Source organism: Oryctolagus cuniculus, chromosome 9 (genome assembly GCF_051225735.1).
Source record: "Oryctolagus cuniculus isolate XC-2025 breed Fujian yellow rabbit chromosome 9, ASM5122573v1, whole genome shotgun sequence".
Taxonomy (NCBI): domain Eukaryota; kingdom Metazoa; phylum Chordata; class Mammalia; order Lagomorpha; family Leporidae; genus Oryctolagus; species Oryctolagus cuniculus.
In genome coordinates, this window is record NC_142875.1 from 68,635,321 (window position 1) to 68,663,109 (window position 27,789).

Below are 27,789 nucleotides of genomic sequence, written 5' to 3' on the forward strand. Positions count from 1 at the left end.
AAACCAATTAATAGGGAGCTGGTGCTGTGGCACAGTAGATTAAGCCTCCACCTGTGGCACCAACATCCCATATGGATGCCAGTTTGTGTCCTAGCTGCCCATCTTCCAATCCATCTCTCTGCTAATGGCCTGGGAAAGCAGTAGAAGGTGGTCCAAGTGCTTGGGTCCCTGCACCCACATGAAGAATCCAGAAGAAGCTTCTGGCTCCTGGCTTCAGATCAGCCCAGCTCCAGCCATTGTGGTTGTTTGAGTAGTGAATCAGTGGATGAATGATCTCTTCCTCTGTTTCCTCCTCTCTAAATGTGACTCATAAATAAATGAATAAATCTTTTTTTTATTTTTTAACTTTTATTTAATGAATATAAATTTCCAAAGTACAGAATATTGATTACAATGACTTCCCCCCCCATAACGTCCCTCCAACCTGCAACCCTCCCCTTATCCACTCCCTCTCCCCTTCTATTCATGTCAAGATTCATTTTCGATTCTCTTTATATAAAGAAGATCAGTTTAGCATACATTAAGTAAAGATTTCAACAGTTTGCTCCCACACAGAAACATAAAGTGAAAAATACTGTTTGAGTACTAGTTATAGCATTAAATCTCAATGTACAGCACACTAAGGACAAAGATCCTACATGAGGAGTAAGTGCACAGTGACTCCTGTTGTTGACTTAACAAATTGACACTCTTGTTTATGGCATCAGTAATCACCCTAGGCTCTTGTCATGTACTGCAAGGCTATGGAAGCCCCCTGGGTTCACTGACTCTGATCATTTTTAGACAAGGGCATGGTCAAAGTGGAAGTTCTCTCCTCCCTTCAGAGAAAGGTACCTCCTTCTTTGATGACCCATTCTTTCCACTGGGATCTCACTCGTGGAGATCTTTCATTTAGGTTTTTTTTTTTCCCCAGAGTGTCTTGGCTTTCCATGCCTGAAATACTCTCATGGGCATTTCAGCTGGATCCACATGCCTTAAGGGCTGATTATGAGGCCAGAGTGCTGTTAGGACATTTGCCATTCTATGGGTCTGCTGTGTATCTCACTTCCCATGTTGGACCATTCTCTCCCTTTTTTTATTCTATCAGCTAGTATTTGCAGACACTATTCTTGTTTCTGTGATCCCTTTGGTTCTTAGTCCTATCATTACGATCAATTGTGAACAGAAATTGATCACTGGGACTAGTGAGATGGCATTGGTACTTGCCACCTCGATGGGATTGAATTCGAATCCCCTGGTATGTTTCTAACTCTACTGTTTGAGGTAAGTCAGCTTGAGCATGTCCCGAATTGCACATCTCTTCCCTCTCTTATTCCCACTCTTATATTTAACAGTGATCACTTTTCAGTTAAGTTTCAGCACTTAAGAAGAATTGTGTATTGATTACAGTATTCAACCAAAAGAATAAATCTTAAAAAAATGTTAATAAAGAAATAGGGAAGAGAGAAAATATAGTAACTGAAACTTCCCACACTTTCTTTTCTATGGTTATTAAATCTTTCTATAAATGCTTGTAGAATAATATTATAACCAAATTAATCTTGGAAGATGGGGAAGATCTCATTTCTTCAAAAAGTTTATAGAAAAATCGCATTAAAAGATAATTTTAGGGGGTTTGTTTAGCCTACTGGTTAAGAAGCCTATGTCTCACATGAAAGTACCTGCATTTGATACCTGGCTCTGGCTCCTTCAGCTTCTTGCTAATGTGGAACCTGGAGCAGTGATGGTTGAAATAATTGGGTTCCCACCACACATATGGGATACCTAGATTGTATTCCTGGCTCCTACCCTCCGTCCCAGCCAATCCTTTACAGATGCAGGCATTGAAAAGTGAACCAACACAGATGGGAACCCTCTCCATGTTTCTGCCTTTCAAATAAATAAATTAAATTTTTAAGTGAATAAATAAAAGTCATTCTTTAAAAAATACTGAAAGATAAGTTTATTCTGATGCAAAAAAAAAAAATTTGAGGTCCATCCTTGGTTTTTTATAATACACATTGTCTATAAACTTTCTGACGAACCTCTTCGCCCCCGACCCTGCGTATACTTCATTAGTGCCTCTTCATAGAGTTCTGTGCAGTCAGTGAACATTTAAAGGTGAAAAATGGAAACACTGGTTATGTTTGTTTTTCCAGTTTGGACCATTTTCAGAAAAATGTGAAATAACTACAGCCCCTGGGCCACCAGATCAGTGCAAGCCCCCTCAAATAACATGCAGATCTGCAACTTGTGCACAAGTGAACTGGGAGGTATCATAATTTCCACTGATTCATATTTATTTTCACATGTGATTAGTTTATAGAAAAATAATGTACTGTTTTTGCTTCTCATATAAAGAATACATCCTAGTTAAATTGATGTGGTAAGAAAGGGAATTCTTTCTCCTGTTTGCAGCATTTGAATCAGGTATATTTGCAGTATAGTATTTAAAGTCTTGTTCGTGATATGCTTGTATTATATCAACAGCTTTGTCTTACTGCAGAGATACTTCAGCCAGTGGTGAACTTAATGTCACACCAAACATTCGTAGGAATTAGTATAATACTATTTTTCTTGTATTTATTATCTCCAGTGCATTTACTGTGTATAGTAATAATCATTAATATAATTACATTTTGAGTTTCCTTTGGAATTTAACAAAGAAAATGTCCTTGTATGGTTTAATATTTTCTATTACTTAATGGAATTATTTTGAAGTATATTTGCCTTAAAATAATCTCTATAAAATGACTGTTAGTCATATCTCTACTTCAAATTCAAAACTTATATTTTAGACCAATTAGTGACCAATTTTTATTCATTAAGTCAGTCTTAATACATAAAAATGAAAAAGAAGGGTTTTGATTATCTTAAATGTTTTAAAGAAATTTAAAAAAAAATCTAGTTTTCAGTGTGCTCAAGTAAAGAACATTTTTGCCCACAAACTATTTTATCAATATCAAGACTAAGATCTTTATCCTTTTAATATAAAGGTTCCTTTGAGTAACGGAACTGATGTCACTGAATATCGACTGGAATGGGGAGGAGTTGAAGGAAGTATGCAGATATGTTACTGTGGTCCCAGCCTCAGTTATGAATTAAAAGGACTTTTACCAGCAACTACCTATTATTGCAGAGTCCAGGTAAAAGTGATTAGTGGCTTGTCCACTTAGCACCTCCAGTTTTGTATTTCATTAGCATTTTCATGGTCGTGTCTTTGTTTAACTTGTCTATTCTGTTAATTTATAGGCTCTGAGTGTTGTGGGTCCAGGCCCTTTCAGTGAAGTAGTAGCCTGTGTGACTCCACCATCAGTTCCTGCCATTGTAACTTGTCTTCAAGAAATAAGTGATGATGATGTCGAAAGTCCCCATTACTCTCCTTCTACATGTCTTGCAATAAGCTGGGAAAAGCCTTGTGACCATGGTTCAGAAATTCTTGCCTACAGCATAGACTTTGGAGATAAACAGCCCTTGACAGTGGGAAAGGTTACAAACTATATTATAGACAATCTGCAACCAGATACTACATACAGGTATACTCTTAAATGTGTTAATTTTTGCCTAGACCAGAGAGACAACTTTAAATACAATAATCAAAACTAATTTTTTTGTGTGTGTATGTGACCCTTAGAATACGAATTCAAGCCTTGAATAGCCTTGGAGCTGGTCCTTTCAGCCATATGATAAAATTAAAAACTAAGCCCCTCCCTCCTGATCCACCTCGTTTGGAATGTGTTGCCTTTAACCACCAGAACCTTAAACTGAAATGGGGAGAAGGAGCCCCAAAGACCTTGTCAACAGATTCTGTTCAGTACCACCTTCAGATGGAGGATAAGAATGGAAGGTAGGTGTTTATAATTGCTTTTTTATATAGGTTCTTAGATTTCAAGTATATACATTTTTATAAGCTATAGAAGTAAGTTTTCAAAAAACGTAGTTAAGATTATCATAAATCATTTTTCAGTGTGTTTTTAAGTCTGATGTTTTCAAAACATCAGAAGACACAGTGCAGATTGCAAGTGAGCTATTCTTTGGTTTTCTTTAACCCATGTACTCTCTTCACAAAACCTAATATGGCCTACAAAATAATCTTCAGTGTTTATTTCCAACAGGACATGGTTTCACAGTAAATGTGATTTGCATTAGGCCTCTGAGATAACCCTTGAGGGCAGGGATTATGTGTCAGTCTCCCCTACATTCCTGACACAACAGTAGCACACTATTATAGTCAAGCTCCTCAGCAGTTCCTGGAATGAACTGTCCTGGCTCTTTGTTACTCTCTCTCTTGTTCAGGGGTTATCCATGCCTCTCCTCTTTCATATTCGTGTTGTACTATTTCCTACATCCAGTGCCATACACTGCCCCAGTAATTATTTCATGTACTTGAATAATACCTTTACTCAAAATGTTTTTAACATTAATTATGAAAATTCCAATTTAAGATTATTTGTTCACTTTAAATCCTATATAAACAATGCCATATACCCTCCACAGCTGTTAATCTTCTATTATAAAGATTTTTAATTTTACTTTTTTTACTTTTCACTCAATTTATCTTAGACAATTAGTATATCTGATAGATTCAGAGTACTAGAAACAGATTTTCCTAAGATTTTGGTAGACCAAGAAGAGGCACCTGGCTCCTAGCTTCAGATTTGCACAGCTCCGGACGTTGAAGCCATTTGGGAAGTGACCCAATGGAAGGAAGACCTTTCTCTCTGTCTCTCTCTCACTGTAACTACCTGTCAAATAAATAAATAAAATATTTTTTAAAAAAGAATAGAAGAAAGATTCTATTAAATATAAATTGTTATATTCTATTTCAAAACTTCAAGCTTAATTAATATTCAGCTAGCATCTGGAGAATTAATGTAGGATATAACTCTGGCTTGTAGCCTTTGGCTATGAAAAATTAACAAATTAAAACCTTTTATGTCATCAATGTAAATATAAATTTAATCAATTTAATATCTTTGGTTGCTTTCCTTCCCTTTGATTTTTCACAGCTGTTTACACTTGTGATTCATGACAGTACTGTAACTGTTCCTGGGCCTTGAGTTTTTCAGTTTTAAGCTTTTTTCCAACAGTTTTATGACTGGTTTTTTCCTCTATAATTAAAATTAAAACTTCAGAAACTTAAAAGACAAGACTTATCTAATTACTGCTGCGTAGAAATACTGTTACTTTGGATCATTAAACAATTTTTCATTTTTAACCTGACTATAATTTTCAAACTGTTAGCAATATATGAACATTCATTTATTCATTCCCCAATTGCCAAAATTTTCATTTAAAATATCTCATCAAAAATATTGGGAAAAATTTTTTCCCAGAAACTTTTTATTTAAGGAATACAAACTTCATACATTTCATAATTGCAACTTTAGGAACATGGTGATTCTTCCCAGTGTACCTGCCTTCCCACCCAATCTCCCATCCCTCTTCCTCCTCTCCTATTCCCATTCTTTTTTTCTTTTTTTCTTTTTTTTAAGATTTATTTATTTATTTGAAAGGCAGAGTCTGGGCTGGCACCATGGCTCACTTGGTTAATCCTCCGCCTGCGGCGCCAGCATCCCATATGGGTGCCGGGTTCTAGTCTCGGTTGCTCCTCTTCCAGTCCAGCTCTCTGCTATGGCCCGGGAGGGCAGTGGAGGATGGCCCAAGTGCTTGGGCCCCTGAACCCACATGGTAAACTAGGAAGAGGCACCTGATTCCTTGTTTTGGATCAGCGCAGCACCGGCCATAGCAGCCATTTGGGGAGTGAACCAACGGGAGGAAGACCTTTCTCTCTTTCTCTCTCTCTTTCACTGTCTGTAACTCTACCTGTCAAATAAAAAAAAAAAAAAAAAAGAGAAAGAGGGAGGGAGGGAGGGAGAGAGGGTTACAGAGGGGCAGAGAGAGAGGTCCTCCATCCACTGGTTCACTCACCAGGTGGCCACAATGGCTAGAGCTGCTCTGATCCGGAGCCAGGAGCCAGGAGCTTCTTTTGGATCTCCCACATGGGCGCAGGGGCCCAGGGACTTGGGCCATCTTCTACTGCTTTCCCCAGCCACAGTAGAGAGCTGAATGGGAAGTGGAGCAGCCAGGACTTGTACCAGTGCCCATATGGGATGCCAGAACTGCAGGCAGCAGCTTTATCTGCTGTGCCATAGCACTGGCCCCTACTATTCCCATTCTTATTTTTTACTAAGATCTATTTTCAATCAACTTTATACACATAAGATTAACCCTATGTTAAGTAAAGAGTTCAACAAGTAGTATGGGAAAGAAAAAAACTTCCTCAAGAGTCAAGACAAGAGCTGTTCAAAGTCACCGCTTCTCAAAGTGTCAATTTCACTTCTATAGATTACCTTTTAGGTGCTATATTAGTTATCACAGGTCAGGGAGAACATATGGTATTTGTCCTTTTGAAGGCTGGCTTATTTCACTAAGTATGATGTCTTCCAGTTTCATCTATTTTGTTGCAAATGACCAGATTTCATTTTTTTACCACTGTGTAGTAATATCCCATGGGGTGCATATCCTATAATTTCTTTACATAGTCTTCAGTTTATGGGCATTTAGGATGATTCCATATCTTAACTGTTGTGAATTGAGCTACAATAAACATTGAGGGTACAGATAACTCTTTCATATGCTGATTTCATTTCCCTTGGTAAATACCCAGGAGTGGGATGGCTGGGTCATATGGCAGGTCTAGATTCAGATTTCTGAGGTATCTCCATACTGTCTTCCACAGTGTCTATACCAGTTTACATTCCCAGCAACAGTGGATTAGGGTACCTTTTTCCCCACATCATCTCCAGCATTTGTTATTTATTGATTTCTGTATGAAAGCCATTCTAATGGAGATGGTGGGAAAACTTACTGTGGTTTTGATTTGATTTCCCTGATGGCTAGTGATCAGCATTTTTTCATGTGTCTGTTGGACATTTGGATTTCCTCTCTGAAAAATGCCTTTTTAACTCCTCTGCACATTTCTTAACTGGGTTGTTTGTTTTGTTGTTGTTGAGTTTCTTGATCTCTTTATATATTCTGGTTATTAGTCCTTTATCAGTTGCATAGTTTGCAAATATTTTCTTCCATTCTGTGGGTTGCCTGTTCACTTTGCTAAATGTTTCTTTTGTAGCACAGGAGCTTCTCAATTTGATATAATCCCACTTGTCAATTTTGGCTTTCACTGTCTGTGCCTCTGGGGTCTTTTCCAAGAACTCCGCCTATGCCAATGTCTTAGAGGGTTTCCCCAATGTTCTCCAATAATTTGATGGTATCAGGTCATAGATTTAGGTATTTAATCCATTTTGAGTGGATTTTTGTGTAAGATGTAAGGCACAGGTCTTGTTTCATACTTCTGCATGTGGAGATCCAGTTTTCCCAGCACCGTTTATTGACGAGACTGTCCTTCCTCCAGAGAAGCTTCTTTATCAAAGATAAGTTTGTTTTAGTTGCATGGGTTGATTTCTGGCATTTCTGTTCTGTTCCATTGGTCTCTCCATCTGTTTCTGTACCATTACCAGGCTGTTTTGATTATATCTGCCCTGCAGTGTGTCTTAAAATCTGGTATTGTGATGCCTCTGGCTTGGTTTTTGTTATTTAAGATTGTGTTAGCTATTTGGAGTCTCCTGTGTTTCCATGGGAATTTCAGCATAATTTTTTCTGGATCTGAAAATAATGTCCTTGGTATTTTGATGGGTATCTCATTGAATCTGTAAATTGTTTTTGGTAGTTATGGACATTTTGACGATATTGATTCTTCTAATCCATGAAGATGGAAGATTTTTCCTTTTTTTTTTGTATCTTCTATTTCTTTCTTTAATATTTTGTAATTCTCATCATTGAGATCTTTGAGATCCTTGGTTAAATTTATTCCAAGGTATCTGGGGTTTTTTTGTAGCTATTGTGAATGAAATTGATCTTGGAAGTTCTTTCTTAGCCATGGCATTGTCTGTGTATACAAAGGCTATTGATTTTTGTGTGTGATTTTATATCCTGTCACTTTACCAAACTCTCTTAATGGAGTCTTTTGGATTCCCTATATTTAGAATCATGTCATCTGCAGATAGGGATAGTTTGACTTCCTTCTTCCCAATTTGTATTCCTTTGATTTCTTTTTCTTGCCTAATGGCTTTAAAACTTCTGGGACTACATTAAATAGCAGTGGTGAGAGTGGGCATCCTTGTCTGGTTCCAGATCTCACTGGGAATGCTTCCACCTTTTTTCCATTCAATAGGACACTGGCTGTGGGATGGTCATAGATTGCCTTGATTGTGTTGAGAAATGATCCTTCTATACCCAATTTGCTTAGAGTTTTCATCATGAAAGGGTGTTGTATTTTATCAGATGCTTTCTCTGCATCTATTGAGATAGTCATACAGTTTTTGTTCTTCAGTTTGTTAATGTGATGTATCACATTGATTTGTGAGCATTGAACCATCCCTGCAGTCCAGGGATAAATCCCACTTGGTACGGGTGAGTGATCTTTCTGATGTGTTGTTGGATTCGATTGGCTAGTATTTTGCGGCGGGGGGGGGGGGTTTGCATCTGCGTTCATCAGGGAAATTGGTCTGTAGTACTCTTTCTCTGTTGTATCTTTTTCAGGTTTAGGTATTAAGGTGATGCAGGCTTCATAGAATCTGGGAGGATTCCCTCCCTTTTAATTGTGTTGAACAGCTTAAGAAGAATTGGAGTCAGCTCTTCTTTAAATGTCTGGTATAATTCAGCAATGAAGCCTTCTGGTCCTGGGCTTTTCTTTGTGGGAAGGTCTTTATTATGATTCAATTTCTGTCTTGATTATTGTTCTATTTAGGTTTTCTGTGTCTTCATGGCTCAATTTAGGTAGGTTGTATGTGTCTAAGAATATGACCATTTCTTCTAGGTTTCCCAGTTTGTTGGCATACAGGTCTTTGTAGTAATTTCTGATGATTCTTTTTATTTCTGTGGTGTCTGTTGTTACATTTCCTTTTTCATCTCTATTTTATTAATTTGGGTCTTCTCTCTCTTTTTTTGATTAGTTGTGCCAGTGGTGTGTCAATTTTGTTTATTTTTTCAAAAAACCTGCTTTTCATTTTGCTGATCTTTTGTATAGATTTTTGGTTTCAATTTTGTTTATTTCTTCTCTAATTTTAATTATTTCTTAACTCCAACTAGTTTTGGGTTTGGTTTGCTGTTGTTTTTCTAGGTCCTTGAGATACATTGATAGCTCATTTATTTGGTGCACATACAACCTACCTAAATCCAATTTTTGATGTAGACACCAATTGCTATAAACTTTGCTCTTAACACTGGTTTTGCTGTATCCTATGTTTTGATGTGCTGTATTGTTGTCCTCTAGGGTGAAAGTAGTGTCCAGGGTGACCCAGGTTGGGTGTGGTAAATCTCTCTCTCTCTCTCTCTCTTTTTTTTTTTTTTTTTTTTTTTTTTTATCAGAGAGGAGGTTTGTTCTGCTCTGTTGGCATTGTCTCACACTCATTCTCTCCCCAAAGGAGATCAGTGCCTGGGTGCTAGCCCCAGTGGGTACAGTATTCATCTGTGCTGCCCCAAGAACCATACAAAGAATCTGTGCAATCCTTGGTATGAGCACAGATTCCACAACAATGACCCTCACCGGTAAACCTGGGAGCCTTAAGCATGTAGAGCTACCCACAGTGACTGCCCAAAGTCCCAGCCACGCAGCCACAGTGTTTTCACAGTCCCAGCACACAAGCCTCCCATAGTCACCGGCACCCAGCCCCTGTCAGTTTTCCCAGCCAGACTCAGGCTTCTCTACTTGGCTGGTTGCTGGGTGCCCAGATACAAGCTGGCTCAGCTGTTAACTAACCTGTGTCCACAATGGCGCCCGCCCCCACTCGGCTTGTTACAGGATGCCATTGCAGGGTGAACAGGGAGAGAGAAACATGCTTCTTTTTTCTTAGTTTGTCAGGTGCACTGTCCCCCTCAGGGTTCCAAGCCAGGCCCAAGCCAGGTTCTTCCAGCAACTTTATTGCCAGTGGCCTGGGCTGCTGCATACTGGTCTCACCTCACTCTCCAAGGCTAGTGCTGAGACTCTTGGCTGCTGGGATCCTGAGTTGTATGCATCCACACCCTTCACATAGTTCCACAGTGTCCCTCTAATTTGCATAAAGTTTCCTTTGCCATTTTTCTCCTTAACTCTTCTAAGACAATTGTCTGTGCTTTTTTTAAACTATCTTCCCTTAGACTAGAGCAGTAAGTTTCTTATGAGAAATGCATGGGAGTACCACAACTCACAGAAAATGGGATTAAAAGTAAAAGTTTTTAGTGCAAAACTTTTTCATAATATGTGGAAAATTTATATAATGACAAAACTATGGATGGATTTCAAAAAGTTTTTGCACCAAATAATCTCGTGCTTTTAATTGCATTTTGCATGAAATATTTGCAATATTTGTATATATGATGATAAATTTTGTCAGACAATTCAAGTAGAAAATTTATTGGAAATATATTTTCTCATACTGCTATATAAATCTCTAGAAAACATCTATATCCCTGTGGAACAGTGGTCTTTCTACTTTTGACTTGTTGAAGATATGGTTACTGATGCTTTAAGCCTGTGATTATGAAGTAAATTGAAAGTATGTTACTGCAAAAATTAAAGGAATAAAAAAGGAACAAGGAAAAAGGAGGTTGAGGGGAGGCAGTGAGGGAGGGAACTATGGTTATCTTAGAATTGTATCAATGAAATTATTCTTTTTATGTTAATAAAAATTTTTAAAAAGAAAAAGAAAGCATCACCAATCAGCTAAAACTATGCCTGGGAGTTAGGGATTTTCTTTTTCCCAGATGAAGGCAAGCAAGATTGAAGTACAGATACTCTCAAAGCTCAGGTCTGCGCTACAGATGACAAATTCTATGAACAAGACCTCAGTTAGAAGTAATTTGTAATGAAAATTGTTGATATTTTGAGTATATTTAAAAATATATACATTAAAAGACAACAGTTAGAAATAAAGCAGTACCAGAAACTAAGAAGAAATAGTTACAGGTGGGTGCATATGAAATATAGCAAAAGACTTTCAGGAAATCATGCAAAATTGGGAAATTTTACCAATTACATGATTTTCATCATCGGTTGAAAAACAAAGATATGTTTAGAGTGACATACCACTCCTGCCATTACATTTTTTGAGTAACTCATCCCTAAGAAATGTCCCCAGTGTACCATTTTGGTTTTCATAACATAGCCTGAGGCTTCTTTAATGAAAGAGTTATTTTCCCTTTAGGTTTGTATCCTTGTACAGAGGACCGTGTCATACATACAAAGTACAAAGACTGAATGAGTCAACATCCTATAAATTCTGTATTCAAGCTTGTAATGAAGCTGGGGAAGGTCCCCTCTCCCAGGAATATATTTTCACTACTCCAAAATCTGTTCCAGCTGCCTTGAAAGGTAAGTTATGTATCTTGAACTTGTTTTCTTTGCTAATAAATTAGATATATTTTCATAAAAGTGCTTTTTCTGTTAATAAAAGTTAATATCCAGTTTATATTTGATAGTTTTGTTATAAAAAATTAGATTAGCAAGCTCACCTACTAGAAGTTTATTCAATTTAAAAGTCCATTCATACTCAGACAAGCACTAGTTTTTGATTACTGATCTTTTTAATAAGTGACATCAAAATAGTAAATTGAACAGGTAGGCTGGTTTTTTTCTAATAGGGTCACTTACTATTTCTGCTATTACTACTTGAATAAAAAGCTGGTCATTTAAATGTTTTAAGTCATTACAGTCTCATTCATTTGGATTTAGGGAAAGAGCCAGGTAATCTGTTAAAATAAGGTCTTAAGTTAGATTTTTTAATCAGACTTGCATATAAACACATGTACATGCATTTTTATATGCATATATGTTTTTAAATTCATTTCAGAGTTCTTATTGTAAAACTGCCCTGGCAAGGACTGCAGTTTGTATATTTAGCCAAAAAGTTCATCGTACTCCAAGGACTAATCCCAGAGACTTGCAGTACAATATAATGGATCAGGCATTTGAATGTATTATTTGTTAAGCAGTTCTATAGGTCTAAAGACTCTATTTAAATAGTCTTTCTAATAATGTTGATGAGTTTCATTGAGTCATTTTTCTGTTTCTGCATCTGCCTTCCTATCTCTGAACTGTAAATAAATTGTTGATTTTAACCACTTTGTATGGAAATTTCAAAAATTCACTTTATTTCGTTTATTTTTAAGTCCAGCTGAATTTTAAAGGTTTGTTGATTTGTTTAAAACAACTATCCTTGTGATGCGCCAAATTGTACCTCAGTTGAAGCAGATTTTGTTTATATTTGTTTCTTCCAGCCCCCAAAATAGAGAAAATAAATGATCACACTTGTGAAATTACATGGGAGTGTTTACAGCCAATGAAAGGTGATCCAGTTATTTACAGTCTTCAAGTTATGATGGGAAAAGATTCAGAATTCAAACAGGTATGTGCCAAAATACAGTACTGTGTACACATATTTCTACATTTCTTTCATTTTTATGTATTTCCAGTGTAGTATTTGACTATCCTTACCTAATTCAGAAATATTTGTTCAGTATACACTGTGTCCCAAAGATCGCCAGATTCTGGCCGGTGCCCTGGCTCACTAGGCTAATCCTCTGCCTATGGCACTGGCACACCGGGTTCTAGTCCCGGTTGGGGTGCCGGATTCTGTCCCGGTTGCCTCTCTTCCAGGCCAGCTCTCTGCTATGGCCCGGGAGTGCAGTGGAGGATGGCCCAAAGTACTTGGGCCCTGTACCCGCATGGGAGACCAGGAGAAGCACCTGGCTCCTGGCTTCGGATCAGCACGATGCGCCGGCCGCGCCGGCCATTGGAGGGTAAACCAATGACAAAGGAAGACCTTTTTCTCTGTCTCTCTCTCTCACTGTCCACTCTACCTGTCAAAAAAAAAAAAAAAAAAAGATCTCCAGATTCAAAATCTTTTGTCCAGATTCAAAATCTTTTGAGCATGAACTATAGTTAAATAAATTATTCATTCATTTGACAAGTACTCACTGAACTCTGCCAGGCATTCAGGATAGAGCATGAGCAAAATGCCCTTGCATCCATGGAGCTTGCATTCTAGTGGAAAAGACATTGAAGGCAGATAAACAGGTCACTATGTAATACTTCAGATAGGTGCAAGTGCAATAGAAAGAAAATAAAACTTGGTAAAAAGAGACTAGGAAGTGCTGAAGAGGAAATACCTAATGGAAGTCAAGTGTTGGGAGAAGAGTATTCCAAGGAGAGGGAGGCCCTGAGACAGGAGCACGCTTGGTATGTTTGATAACAGTGAGGCTGGTATGACTGGGATGGAGGGGCAAGGGAAATTGTTGATGAGATCAGGTAGTAATGGTAAAAGGGATCATGTGGAGCATTAGAAGCCATAATGTGACTTGTAGTCTATGTGAAATGAGAAGCCAGGGCAAGATTTTGACCAGATAGTCACATAATCAGACACAAGGTCATTTTAGCTATAGAATGGAGCTAGAATGGGACAAGGGTAGAACCAGTAAGATGAATAAGGAAGTTTCTACAATAATAATAATAATAGCATTATACAGTGCCTAAATATGACAGTAGGCAGGATTATTATGAAAGCCTAGAGGAAGTGTCACTTTCCTAGTTGACAGATTTCAAAGTTAATTTCCTGGTAAGGGATGAGCAACAGTCAGATGGAGTGAGGCGTTATCAGTGTTCATTAAAAGTTTTATAAAAATAAGACTTTTTGTGGCTCAAGCCTAATGTTTAGAAGCATTTCATCTGATTTTGTCCTTTTTTTCCATCAACCTTCTTGATTTATAGGGGCTTCTAAGCTGGGTTGTTTTCATTGTGTCTTATTTATTGATCATCTTTTTATTCCAGTCTTTTATTTTGATTATTAATGTAATAGTTTTAAAGATTTTATTTATTTGAGAGGTAGAGTTACAGACAGAGGGAAAGACAGAGAGAAAGATCTTCCTTCCACTTTTCATTCCCCAAATGGCTGCAGTCGCCAGAGCTGTGCTGATCTGAAGCCGGGAACTTCCTCTGGGTCTCCCCCATGAGTGCAGGGGCCAAACTCTTGGGCCATCTTCTCCCAGGCCATCAGTAGGGAGCTGAATTGGAAGGGGGCAGCCAGGATACAAACTGGCACCCATTTGGGATGCGGGCACCACAGGCAGAGGCTTAGCCTACTATGTACCACAGCACTGGCCCCTATAATGGTTTTAATAGAGATTAACTTTTGCTTAATAGAAAGAATTTTCAGTACAATTTTTTTCAAGTTTTGCAAAGCATGGAAATATATAGTATCTAAACTGAAACTACAAAAAGACCCAAAGAAATTAAGTTTGGCATGTGATTATTTTTCTGTATTAAACCATCTGCAAATTGACATGATAATTAGATTTGAAATGTAATTTACAGATAAGCAGGTTTCCTCCCAAGGAGGAAGTAAAATTAATATTAAGGAAAATGTAATTGTATTACATGTTTAAAGGAAATAAGGACCCCACATTTGAGTAGTATATGAATTTTAATAAGTTTATGTCACTACATGAAAGAGCGACACTAATTCTAATTTCAACTTAAAAGCTAAATTAACCCTATTACCACTTAAATGAGTTTGTAAGCATACTATAAAACTTAAAATACTGGTCCCCTTAGAACTGCATCCTACATTTGCTCATTTAAGTCTCTTAAATATTTATAAAAACTCTACAACTTACAGTTTTGGAATTTTGAGAGTTCAGTTTCATCCATGGAATTTATATTTTGTAATTTATTATATACCTAACAGAGATAGTAAATACTATGAAGGATTTTCCAAAAGTTCATGGAAAATATATATTTTTAAAAATGCATGGATTTCAAAATTTTAGACTAAAATAAACCTATCTTTTAATTCCATTTTTCCATAAACTCTTTGAAGTACCCTAGAATTAAGGGGGAGGTTACATTTATTAATAAGTTACTGTTCACATTTCAAGAAAGCAGTTTAAAATTTAGCAAGCAAGCAGAAATTTTACAATCTTCATATTTTTGCATAGGTAAGCAAAGCATAATGAAGATAAAACCTGTTTTATAAAAGGGGAATGATTGGGATGAGCATTTGGTACAGGAATTAAGTCACACTTTAGGATGCCTGCTATCAAAGTTCCTAATTTGAGTCTCAATTCCTCTGCTTCTGATCCAGCTTCCTGCTAATGTGCACTCTGGAAGGGAGCAGGTGATAGCTCAGATACTTGGCTCCCCACCACCCACATGAGAAGCCCAGATTGAATTTTAGGCTCCTGGCCCTGGCTGGGCCTGGCCCAGCCCTGGCTGTTGCAGACCTTTGAAGAGTAAACCAGCAGATGAAAGAGTGCATTCACAAGTGTGTGTGCTCTCCCTCTCTCTCTTTCTCTCTCTCTCTCCACCCCCTTTCAAATAAAATGAAAATAAATAGGAATGATTGGCTCCAGCTATAATTGGGAACATTTTCTAAAAGAAGCATCATTGAAATAAGCCTTGTTAGTGCCTGAGTGCTTAAGAAGAGCCATAGGTTCTAAGGTGTGACTTGAGTATAAGTCTCAAAAGTGGAATATGTAGTGGAGGAGACCAGGTCTCAGTGAGTTTTTATTCTGCAGCAGTAGAAACCTCTGATGTTTTTAATAAGGGAAATGCTATTTAGTTGGTGGTTGAATTTCTAAGCTAGCCTATGAAAAAAACCTGTTCAGGACCCGTGCCGTGATATAGCAGGTAAAGCCACCACATGCAGTGCTGGCATCCCACATGGGCACCAGTTTGAGTCATGGCTGCTCCACTTCCAACTCAGCTCTCTGCTTTGGCCTGGGAAAGCAGTGGAAGATGGCCCAAGTCCTTGGACCCCTGCACCCACTTGGGAGACCCGGAAGAAGCTCCTGGCCCCTGGTTTTGGATCAGTGCAGCTCTGGCTGTTGAGGCCATTTGGGGAGTGCACCAGCGGGTGGAAGATCTTTCTCTCTATCTGTCTCTCCTTCTCTCTCTGTGTAACTCTGACTTTAAAATAAATAAATCCTTAAAAAAAAAAAAACTTCAAGTTATAATGTTACTGGTTGGAGGCTGGAGGGAGGAGAGGAGAGGGGAGAGGTTGGAAGGCGGGGAATTGAAAGCATATGAACCTGGCAGGAATAAGAAGTGCCTGTGACCAAGCTTAGGAACAAATTGGTTTCTTTGCATTCTTCCCTTTCGTCATCTCTGTTTCACCTTTGACTGACTTTGCCCAGACCTTTGGTGCTTGCTTTCCACCATATGCCTTGTCTGGTAGCACTTCAGTTGCCCCCATTCTCTAAAATGGCATTCTCTCTAACTCTCAACATTGCTGTCTCACACACACCCTAACTTCATATATAGCTGACCTTACCAGGTATTAGGAGGAAGACATTTTATACCAAAAGTGTGATGTCTGATGGCTCTTTTTTTTTTTTAATAAAGATTTGTTTATTTGAAAGGCAGAGTTATGGAGAGGCAGAGAGAGAGAGAGAGGTCTTCCATCCACTGGTTCACTCCCCCAAATGACCACAACGGCCAGAGCTGGGCTAATCTGAAGCCAGAGGCTTCTTCCGGGTCTCCACATGGGTGCAGAGGCCCAAGGACTTGGGCCATCTTCCACTGCTTTCCCAGGCCACAGCAGAGAGCTGGATTGGAAGTGGAGCAACCAGAGCTCGAACTGGCACCTATATGGGATGCCAGCACTGCAGGCAGCAGCTTTACCCACTACGCCACAGCACCAGCTCTGCTGTTTCTTTAATCCTCTCAGAAATATGTGCATTTAAAAAAATAAGTGTTTTAACCAAAAAACTGATGATTCCAATGATTATAACTGGATTACATGAACATTTAGAGGAATAGCCACTTTCGAAGTAGAGCCACTCTACCTGGGAGTTTCTACCTAAGGCAGTTCTTACGTTGGAACTCATTATGTTGCATGTTTCAGAAAAACTATATTGAGTTGTCTTAAAAACAGGGTAAATTCGGTTAGGGAAAAACCCTGAGGTAGGCAGGCAGGCTGCAGGATTGGGTGATCCAGCAGCTTAATGCAGTCATCAGACTTGATTTCTCTCATCATCATCAGTGGCTGCCCTTAGCAGTGGGAGCCTACTCATTCACAAAAAGGGCAAAGAAAGCACTCATATTTCAAAGGTCAATGACTGTGTTAGGGCTTAAGCCAACCATAACCCACATTTGGAGCTAAGAATGAGGCCAGTTTCTCCTGGTACATGGATGGGAAGATAAGGGTTTGACACTTCTAACCAAAATCAGAGTTCTGTTGGCAATGACAGGTAATAGCATTCTCCACAGAAATAGAGCCAAGAGGATATAGAGATATATAGAAAGAGATTTGTTAAGATGGATTGGCTTACTTCAGTCATGGATCCTAAGAATACCCACATTCTGCTGTGTGCAAGCGTGAAAGCCGGTGGTGTATAGTTCTAGTCCAAACCCCAACATCTGAGAACCAACAGTGCCGATGACAAAGGGCAGGAGAAGATGGATGTCCCAGTTCAAGAGAGGGAACGAACAAGTCCTTTGTCTACCTTGTTGTCTTACCCAAACTCTAAAACAGACTGGATGATGCACATCCACGTCGGTGGAGAAGTGTCTTGTTTACTCAGCCTGCTGAATTGGATGCTTGTCTATTCCAGAAACACCCAGAGGTAATGTTTCAGCACCTATGTGAGCATCCGTTAGCCCAGTCAAGTTGACAGATAAAATAAACCAACACTGCCTGTACTGGGGCCTATTGGATTCTGTACAACTTCTTCCTTCCTTAAACTCCTAAACTCAGATTCTCAAGAACAGTGTTCCTCAGAGTAGCCTACAACTTGAATCTGGGAATGGTGCCTACAGTTCTATTTGGCTTTTTGTTTTTTTAAGTTCAAATTGATGTTAATCACACTAAATTTAAGACTATATGCACAGTAAACTTAACCTCTTCTCTAAAAGCTCTTAAGATCATTTGCAGCAATGATAGAGGGGAAGAAGGCACAGATAAGAGCTAAATGGTTTTTTATCTATGTGTACTTTTTTGTGGTGATTTTCTCTGTTCTTCATGAATTGATCACTACAGAACAATTATTCACACTAGCATGTCCATAAATTACACAAAGATCACATGTGGCCATATGTACCAAATTATATGATAGCATAAGCCTTGTAAGTCTTAATAAATATATTTAAATATGAAATACATAATATATCTTAAGGGAAAATTTAAATTGAGTCTGTACTCAGTCCAAAGGTAGTGTGCTAAAAGCATTGTCTTATACAGGAGACTTCAAAAGTTTGTGGAAGAGTAAGTTTATTTTAGTGCAAACACAATTTGAATGTTGTTTTTTTTTTTTTTTTTTTGACAGGCAGAGTGGACAGTGAGAGAGAGAGACAGAGAGAAAGGTCTTCCTTTGCCGTTGGTTCACCCTCCAATGGCCGCCGCGGCCGGCGCGCTGCGGCCGGCGCACCACGCTGATCCGATGGCAGGAGCCAGGAGCCAGGTGCTTTTCCTGGTCTCCCATGGGGTGCAGGGCCCAAGCACCTGGGCCATCCTCCACTGCACTCCCTGGCCACAGCAGAGGGCTGGCCTGGAAGAGGGGCAACCGGGACAGAATCCGGCGCCCCGACCGGGACTAGAACCCGGTGTGCCGGCGCCGCTAGGCGGAGGATTAGCCTAGTGAGCCGCGGCGCCGGCTGTTTTTTTCATAATATGTATTTTCCATCAATTTTTAAGAAACCCCTCATTTTAATCACTGTAAATAATACTGTGCATATTATTCACACATAATCAGGTTATGTGTTAATACGCAGAAAATGACAACAGTTAAACAATCTGTTCCTCTACAGGGACAGTTTGCAAAGTGGGTACCTTTGATAGAAACTTGTACTCTTATCCTTGAAAGAAAGAAAACAGGACTATTTTGAAGTTAATATGAGTTATCCAGCCAACCAAGTAGGTTTTTAGGATATAGAGGTAGAGACACATACAAATAAGAATTGGATTCACCTTTATTGGTCCCCATTCCTCAACTGGTCTTTCTTCACACCATAACATAATCATAAAGCTAACATAAAGACAAATTCCAGTTTATGAAACTCTTCATAAATTTATTTTAAGATTTTTCTATAAAATTCTATTGTAGTTGATATTATTTCAAAGTTCTTGGCCCAACTAGGAATATACAAACTTTGTAAGCTTAGATTTTAGTCTGCATTTCTTCTGTTAAAATATAAAGTAAAAATGTTAATCTCTTGCTGCTATTCTCTTAACTAATATTGGTCTCACCCCATCTATAAATGAATAATTGATTCATAGCATATGTAAGGAGCTATTTGATTTTAGTTATACATAGTAGTATCTGGGCCCCCATAGCAAAGGGACCAAATATAGATTTAGAATTTTTATTTTCCCTTTATTACTAAGGCCAAATATGTAATGGAGATAGAGGTAAAAGTGGTATTATTTATCTTAATTCTTTTTTCACACTCTAAGATCTAACCTAGTTCACCTCAAACTTGAGGCTAATTTGAGTAACTTCTCTTACATGTGTAAGCCTTCTTAAATTACCTTTAGCAAGTTAATGTGTTTTCCTCAATTCTGTGTCTACAGTTAGCTTTAAGATGTATGCCTGTTTAGAGGTATCCTCCCAGCATCTGAAAACTTGATCTCATCATCTTTCCTCCTTCTCTTTTCCAACTTCTTCCTTATTTCATCATTCTCATAGGCTCCAATATCATCTCAGTTTGCAAGATTTAAATTCTTGGAAGAATTGTTTGTCCTAACAACTCTTACTTTAAAATCATTTCTAGATCCACCTTACTATGCTTGTATACAGCAAGAGCCCCTATTCCACCTGGCTCTCTTCAATCCCTCATACATAATCCTGCAATCAGGATTCCTTCGACACTGTTTTAATGTCACATATCTGAAGTGGCCCTTTCTGAATTAAACCTAAACTTCTCATACTTAATGTATTCCTCCTCTCTGCCAGAACTCTCATCATCCTCCTGCCATTTGTTGAGGCTTTTTCACTAACTAATATTACCATGCTTATTCAGAAACGTGTAAGAAATAAATATTAATAACAATTAAACTCACTTTTTATATCCATAAGACACACACAGTTTTTTAAAAATTTTATATATTTATTTGAAAGGCAGAGTGCAAGAGAGAGAGGGAGAGACAGAGAAGGGTCTTCCATCTGCTGGGTCACTCCCCATATGGCTGCAACGGCCGGAGCTGAGCCAGTCCAAACCCAGGAGCTTCTTCCAGGTCTCTCACATGAATGCAAGGGTCTAAGAACGTGGGCCATCTTGTACTGCTTTCCTAGGCCATTAGCAGAGAGCTAAATCGGAAGAGGAACAGCTAGGACACAAACCAGTACCCATACAGATTACAGCACACAGCCTGAGGCCTAGCCTACTGTGCCACAGCACTAAACCCCAAATAAATTAAGTTCATTGTTATGTGTATAGTTTTACAAGGCTTCCTAAAACAGCCTTCTGTTTTGTTATTCCTTTTGTCATCTCCCAGACTACGTTTCCATGCCTTTGAAACATTTATCTGCATCCTTAGAACTAATATTCACCATTTTCCTTAAGATTCATAATAAGGCTTACTTTCTTCAATTAAAGTTCCTTTATATGTCTCCCAGCATCCACATTTTGACTTGATAGTCAATTCATGAATTTAGGGGCCTTTTATTAATACCTGCTATACTCATATGCTAGATTTTGGAGACAGCAAAAATGAAATGGAGATCTTCATGCTGCTTTTAGAGCAAACCAATATGTAAAAATGTAGATTTACAACCCAGATATCATTGAGGCAGCTAAAGAAGAGTGCTAACCTGGCTGTTGGTTGATGTGACTCGTAGCTCAACCAGCTAACTAGAGGAACTCAATTGGGAAGTCACTTAATCATGAGAGCCTTGGTTTTCTCTGTTGGAGTAAGAGGGATGGGGCTTATTTGTGGATATGATAGCTTCCATAGCACTCACTACATGCTAGGCACTGTGGTCAGTGCGTTAACAAGGACTGTTGGTTCATTTCATCTTCATAATTACCTTACAAATCAATTACTATTAATGCTTGCTGCTCTTAGGTAATGGTTTAAAATCTCACGGAGTGTGTACTGGGAGAAGAGAGCTTAGACCCCAGGCTAGGCAGTTCTAGTATATGTGATCTGAAAGGCAGACTAACACAGGAGGAGACAGAGAGATCTTCCATCTGCTATTTCACTCCCCAAGTGGCAGCAAGGGGCTGGTCCAGGCCAAAACCAGGAGCCTGGAATTCCATCCAGGTCTCCTACATGGGTGGCAAGGGCCCAAGTACTTGGGCCATCCACCACTACTTTCCCGGGCACATTAGCAGGAAGCTGGATCAGAAGCGGAGCAGCCGGACCTCAGCTGGGGCCTAAGCCAGCACTGCTGATGTAGCAAGGTAGCAGCCTAACCCACTGTACCACAATGCCAGCCCCACACTTGTCATCTTAACTTACACATTCCCTTGAAAAGAATTCTTTTTTTTTTTTTTTTTTTTTTTTGTGACAGGCAGAGTTAGACAATGAGAGACAGAGAGAAAGGTCTTCCTTTTTCCGTTGGTTTACCTCCCAAGTGGTTGCTACGGCTGGCGCGCTGCGCCAATCCGAAGCCAGGAGCCAGGTGCTTCCTCCTGGTCTCCCATGCGGGTGCAGGGCCCAAGTATCTGGGCCATCCTCCACTGCCCTCCCAGGCCACAGCAGAGATCTGGACTGGAAGAGGAGCAACCGGGACAGAATCCGGTGCCCCGACTGGGACCAGAACCCGGGGTGCCGGCGCCACAGGCGGAGGATTAGCCTAGTGAGCACCAGCCCAAGAATTCCATTGTTTTTATTTCCCTTTAAGACATAGTAGAGGGTCCTTCTCTGTGATTCTAAATGATCTCATCTGAGAAATTTGTAAAATGATTTACTGTGGACACCTATAGAAAGCTTGCCTTATGCATTGGTTTCATTCAACAGGTGTGTTTGAAATTGTGTGGAAAATTGGCAGCTAGGCAAAGATATAATGGAAGGAGTAAGATTAGATGCTATCCTTCCATTCATGGAATGATTTCACACCAAAAAAAAAGAAAAGAAAAAGGAAAAAAAGGACTTATATTTGAGGGAAAAGCCTGAGAGCCAGGTTGCTGTTCGGGAACACATCTCCAATGACTTTCTCCTTAATTCATCTTTAACCTCTGTGAAAGAAGATTTTACATCCTTAACTTTTCTAATTTCTCTTGCTCTTATACAGCAGACAGACAAGAACTTTAATGGCAAGGTATTTTTTTAATGTCATTTGAAAGACAAAACCAGTGGTGTTCACTTGCTTTCATGTCAAAAATGCTTTTAAAAGATGTTAATCCTAACATCTTTTCTGTTTCCTGTCCTTCTGATATTTTATTAATAGATTTACAAAGGTCCCGAGTCCACTTTCCGGTATTCCAGCCTTCAGCTCAACTGTGAATATCGCTTTCGTGTGTGTGCCATTCGCCAGTGCCAAGACCCAGTGGGGCACCAGGACTTAGTCGGCCCCTACAGCACCACCGTGCTCTTCATGTCTCAGAGGACTGAGCCGCCAGCCAGCGCCCACAGAGACTCTGTGGAGAACACCAGGACCCGGCGGGCGCTCAGTGACGAACAGTGTGCCGCTGTCATCCTGGTGCTGTTCGCTTTCTTTTCCATTCTGATTGCCTTTATCATTCAGTACTTTGTAATCAAGTGAAATATAACTTTATTTTTAACACTGTATTACATTTTATTTTGTCATATACTAAAATTATTTCTGTGTTGCTTTTACAAAAACAGTGGCATTTAGCACTGGCATTGAGACTACAGCACATCATTTTTGCCATTTTCAGTGCTTATATTGTTAGGTAGAGGCTGGCACTTTATTAGAGGACAAGCCAGAGAAATATCAATTTGGGGGGAGGTGTTTGATTGGGGCTTTTTTTTTCTTTTTTCCTTTTTCCTTTTTTTTTCTTCTTTTTCCCCATTTTTGTTTCCTTTTTTTTATTGACATGCCTTCCCATAGAATAAACTTTGTAAGAGGCAACAATTTATAATCAATATTTTGACTGTCAGCATGAGTTTAACAGTGATAACCTGATCTATTTGTTTTAAAGATTACCGAGTGAAAAATTGGGAATGGATAGAATTTACACTAACATGCTATACAAAAAAAAGTCTGATGCTGTGAAAGCAATCTAGTGCTATATTTCTACCTCCTCATTTGTCTTAATTATTTGGTAAATGGGATTATGATGAATAACTGGAGGGGCTTAGCAAACAAAAACTGGATGAAAGAATATGCATAAGAAAAGAAGTTTCTTGTTTGATAAATGTGGAGTTCTTCATTACAAATAAATATACAGGAAGTCACAGATGAGTCACATAAAGAAAGCACAGGCTTTTACTTGGCCTAAAAATATTTTAATGTTTACTCAAAAAGTACCTCTTCTTGGAACCTGGAAAAAAACAGAAGACATTTAGCTAGTTACTTTTTTAAAAAGTAATAAAAATCAACTCTGAATTTCAAACCTAATAACTTCTGTTTTGTGAGCCTTCAAACTGTATGTAGGTGTATAAGGACATACAGATTCATATGGCATACATAAACTAGACATACCAAGTGTAAAAATACATACATATATATAGATATAGATGTACACACTCAGTCCTTCCATCTGATACAGGCTAGTTTTGAAGAACTCCCACAAGTTTTGCTGCTTCTCCCATAACTACTGCCATCACCATCAGAATTCATAATCAAACCTAACGTTTTTTGTTTGGGGCACCAAATTTGAAGACAAAATTACTTTGCACCAGTAAACTTCAAGCTGCTTTCTTTCTTGAAAAACTAATGTTTAATGTATAATGTCTGTTTGGATACTGTCCCAAATTGTTGATTGCATGTGGTTAATGTTGCATTAGAGCACTTTGCAATTACATAATTCATTAATGTATTGTGAGCTTGCATTTGTGAGTTATTGGATGATCAGGTTGAATTTTGTCAAGTATCACATTGTACATCTTGCCTAGACGTCAAAGACTCCCAGTAATAATACAGTTTGTAATGAAACTATCTGAATTTCTTGTTTTATCACATGTTATCTGTAAAACACCTGTAACTAGCTTTTTAATTTATTATTTGAATTTTAGGGTAGAGAATCACTAATTTTTAGTTGCTGATGTTAGCATTTTAGTGATTACTAAGCACTTCTGTCAGTCTTTGAAAAAGGAACGTATGTTTTGTGCTTTGAAGATCTCTGAAGAATTTCCCTTATAACTGAATGGGCATGTATTGTAAGTGTTTAATGTCAAATAATCTGTGCTGTAGAAAAAACATTAACCTTTGTTCAAAAAAGAAACGGATAAACTTGGCCTTTCCGAGTGGTAAGAATGATCTGTCACTATAATATACTGTATGTTTACATTTTATTTAAATTTAATCTCTTATGTATAGGGTGATAACCTTCCCCCAAACAACAGTGATTGCGATTGTTTTCTAGAAACTTCTTAAAAGTGCCACATTTGGCAGTACAAATGAGTTTGAGTGTAATAGCCCAGAGATTTCTATATAGTTGAATGTCTAAAATGGTAAAATGTGCCACTGTGGCAGGTTACAGTGGCTTATGTTTTTCATAGTGATTCAAATGAATTCCTATTTTTGATAGTAAATGTCATTTAATAGTGTACTTGCCATTTGAGCCTCACTGCAAAATGAGTGCAGAGGAGAAAACAATTTTTAATGTAATCTTGATTTTACCTCATATACTGTACATTCCAAAAACTCTAAACTTTTTAAAGATATAGATACACTACCAAACATATCATCTTGAAATTGTATAAGGTTGAGCTCCATACAAATGAAGAAATATAATCTCATAAAAATACATAAACTATGTAGCAAAAGTATCTTTAAAATCCATGGAAAATAAAAGTTGTATCATTCTTTTTTGAGATATGTTTATTGCATTCATATACATTCATGATTTGCAGCCTGTTTGAGACAATGATATGCCAAGTTCTCCCCTCCTGTAATGAGCTTTAAACAGTTTACCCAACACTATTCAAATCAACACAAGAAAACCCATATTATTAATATGGATAAGAGTACAGTGGACTAAACAAAGAAATCAGAAGTTTTAGCCCAGTGACTTGATTCTGTTTAATTCATTAAATATCTTGCTTCCTTTATAGACATAAAAAAAAATACAATGATTTCCAGGTAAACTTCCCATTGTGAGGAAAATCCCTGACCCCTCCTCACCTTTCCTATATTTCTGAGCTATTTCCAGATGCCTTTCTCCTGCCTCCAGGGCCCCAGAACCTTGCTTGGTACTGTTACTGGTACTGCTGGATCTGCCCTCCAACTCCCGAAAGTTCAACATTCCCTCTCACTCATCCTCCACTAAAATTTTTATCCCCTGGTCTTCCTCCCAGGCATTCATCACTTTTGAGATGCCAAATGAGTCACTGACTGCCCCACCTGCACATGCTGCACTAAACTTTATAACGTTAGGCTGGTGGGGAGGTATTTTGGATGTCAGAACACCACTCCACACAAACAGGAGATGTGAGTCCAGGCTCCAGAGGACATAACTGCACATATCACTGCTGCCTTTTCCCTGAAGATTGCAAACACGAATTTTGCACATCATAGTTGAGCGTCCCCTTGCTTGGTCTCCTTCTCAACACTATGAATAAGTTGTCCTTGCAGGAAGATCCATGTATATGTTGGTCAAGGAGACAAACAGACTTTAAAAGAAAATAGTTCCCCCAAACTTAACATAAGCAGTAATTCTGCATCCTAACCACCCCCTTTTAGATAATGTATAAAGGGGCCGGTGCTGTGGCGTAGTGGGTAAAACAGCTGCCTGCAGTGCCAGCATCCCATATGGGTGCCGGTTCAAGTCCCAGCTGCTCCACTTCCAATCCAGCTCTCTGCTATGGCCTGGGAAAGCAGTAGAAGATGGCCCAAGTCCTTGGGCCCCTGCACCTGCATAGGAGACCCAGAGGAGGCTCCTGGCTTTGGATCAGTGCAGCTCTGGCCATTGCGACCAATTGGGAAGTGAACCAGTGGGTGGAAGACACTCTCTCTCTCTCTCTCTCTCTCTCTCTCTCTCTCTCTCTCTCTGCTCTCTGTAACTTTCAAATAAATATTTTTTTAAAAAAACAATGTATATGCCTTCAAGGTCATCCTTCATCCTTCTGATTTATCATTTTCTCCCTCATGTTCTTAAAGGAAAAAAGGGGAGAGAAAAGGGTTAACAAGAGAACCAAGATTGCAATAATCCTGGTCATCTAACTCTCAGAGTTATGCTTTCACATAATGTGCTGTAATGGCTGTGCTTCATCTCATGTACTAAGATGATTTTGCCATGTCCCACAAAATGAGGCTTCTGTATTGTAAGCTAGAAAACACTTCCCGAGCAGAATCTGGATGATACCTAGCACTTTAACTGATAGTGCTGCAGTCTACGCACCAAGAGACTACACTGGACTGTAGAAGTGAACTGAACCGCTCTTACTGGTTGCCCTAGTAAATGAGGGTAACTTCTCTATGCTTTTGTCTTCTTATCTGTAACATGGAGATATAAAAAGGAACCCCTCACCCACCCACTAGTGCTGTAGTTCATGAGTAAATATATGCACCTTGCTCTTGGCAAGTATTAGCTTTATTTTTATCCAAGACATCCCGCCTGCCAAAAGCTGACTGTGAGCCCTCCAGCCCACAGGCCAAGAGCCTATTGATGTACTAGCCTCTTGCTTCCAGGGACACAGGGTCATAGCCACACCAGACCTAGATCCACTCCTGCCCACATAAGTATCAGGCAGAGAAAGGCTCATGGGGCCAAAGAGAGAGATGTCGAAGAACTTCCTATTACAGATGAAATATGAAGTCAGGAAGCTGGTGAATGACTATAGAAGAAGTAGAAAACAGGTCAGATCTGCAGGGAGCTGGTCCCAATTTCTTCCCAAAACATGCAGTTCTAAAGCCATTATAATAATGGCTCAGATACATCCTAAGGGCCAAGTCCTGCTTGAACCTTAAATGCAGCAATGTTGTGGAAAAGGCCCATTGGTAATCCATCTCTGCGTATGTCTTCTCTGTTGAACTAGATTACCCATGAATACTTACTGGGCACCCATTAACAATCAGTACTGTTCTCCACTGCTGGCAACTCTCAAGAAAATAATGGCCCATGATTCAGCAGAAGCGTATTCATTCATTCCCTGAATTAACAAATATTTATTAAATGTCTTGCTTTTACCAGGTTCTGATCCAGGGACTAGGGAAAGCACAATGAACACACTGAAAGCCTTGCCTCTGGCACACAATGCTAGGAGGTGAAAAGAGATAACAAATGAATAGCTAAGTAAATTCAACAGTATCCCTGTTGATAATGCACTATAGAGAGCAAAATACAACAGATGGAGGGTGATCCAGAACACTCAGAGACTCAGACACCGTGGTTGGGTGGTATGGATTTGAAACCCAGGTAGCCTGCATTGGAGCCACCATGGTGAGTGGGAAGGAGTTAGGGAGCCTCTAGCCCAGGCTGGGGAGACCCTCAGGCCTTGGATCTACATGGACAACATGAGAAAGACTCAGGAATCCACATCCTGTGAGAGCCCAGGGCGGGATGCGGGTGCCCTTTGAAGCATTGGCTGAGTCAAAGAAAGGCACCACACCTTGAGTAGACAGACGGAGGCCTCTACCTCCAAGGCTGGCAGGGCAGCCAAGATGAAAGAGGCCAGCCCTGGCACCCCAGAAGCCAGCATGAAGTAGGGC

At 39.1% G+C, this 27,789-nt stretch overlaps 1 protein-coding gene across 9 annotated transcripts in view; it reads left to right on the plus strand.

Moving 5' to 3' along the window:
* The window catches only part of FNDC3A (fibronectin type III domain containing 3A), a 176,692-nt gene extending 151,739 nt beyond the window's left edge, over positions 1-24,953 (plus strand). For all 9 annotated transcript variants that reach the window (XM_070048856.2, XM_070048857.2, XM_070048854.2 and 6 more), the window contains 7 exons: positions 2,139-2,252; positions 2,976-3,125; positions 3,232-3,515; positions 3,614-3,826; positions 11,223-11,389; positions 12,295-12,422; positions 22,402-24,953. In XM_070048856.2, the coding sequence (XP_069904957.1) occupies positions 2,139-2,252; positions 2,976-3,125; positions 3,232-3,515; positions 3,614-3,826; positions 11,223-11,389; positions 12,295-12,422; positions 22,402-22,716 (1,371 nt within the window). In that variant the 3' untranslated portion in view covers positions 22,717-24,953. The remainder of the gene's footprint in view (positions 1-2,138; positions 2,253-2,975; positions 3,126-3,231; positions 3,516-3,613; positions 3,827-11,222; positions 11,390-12,294; positions 12,423-22,401) is intronic.
* Positions 24,954-27,789: the final 2,836 nt, after the last annotated feature.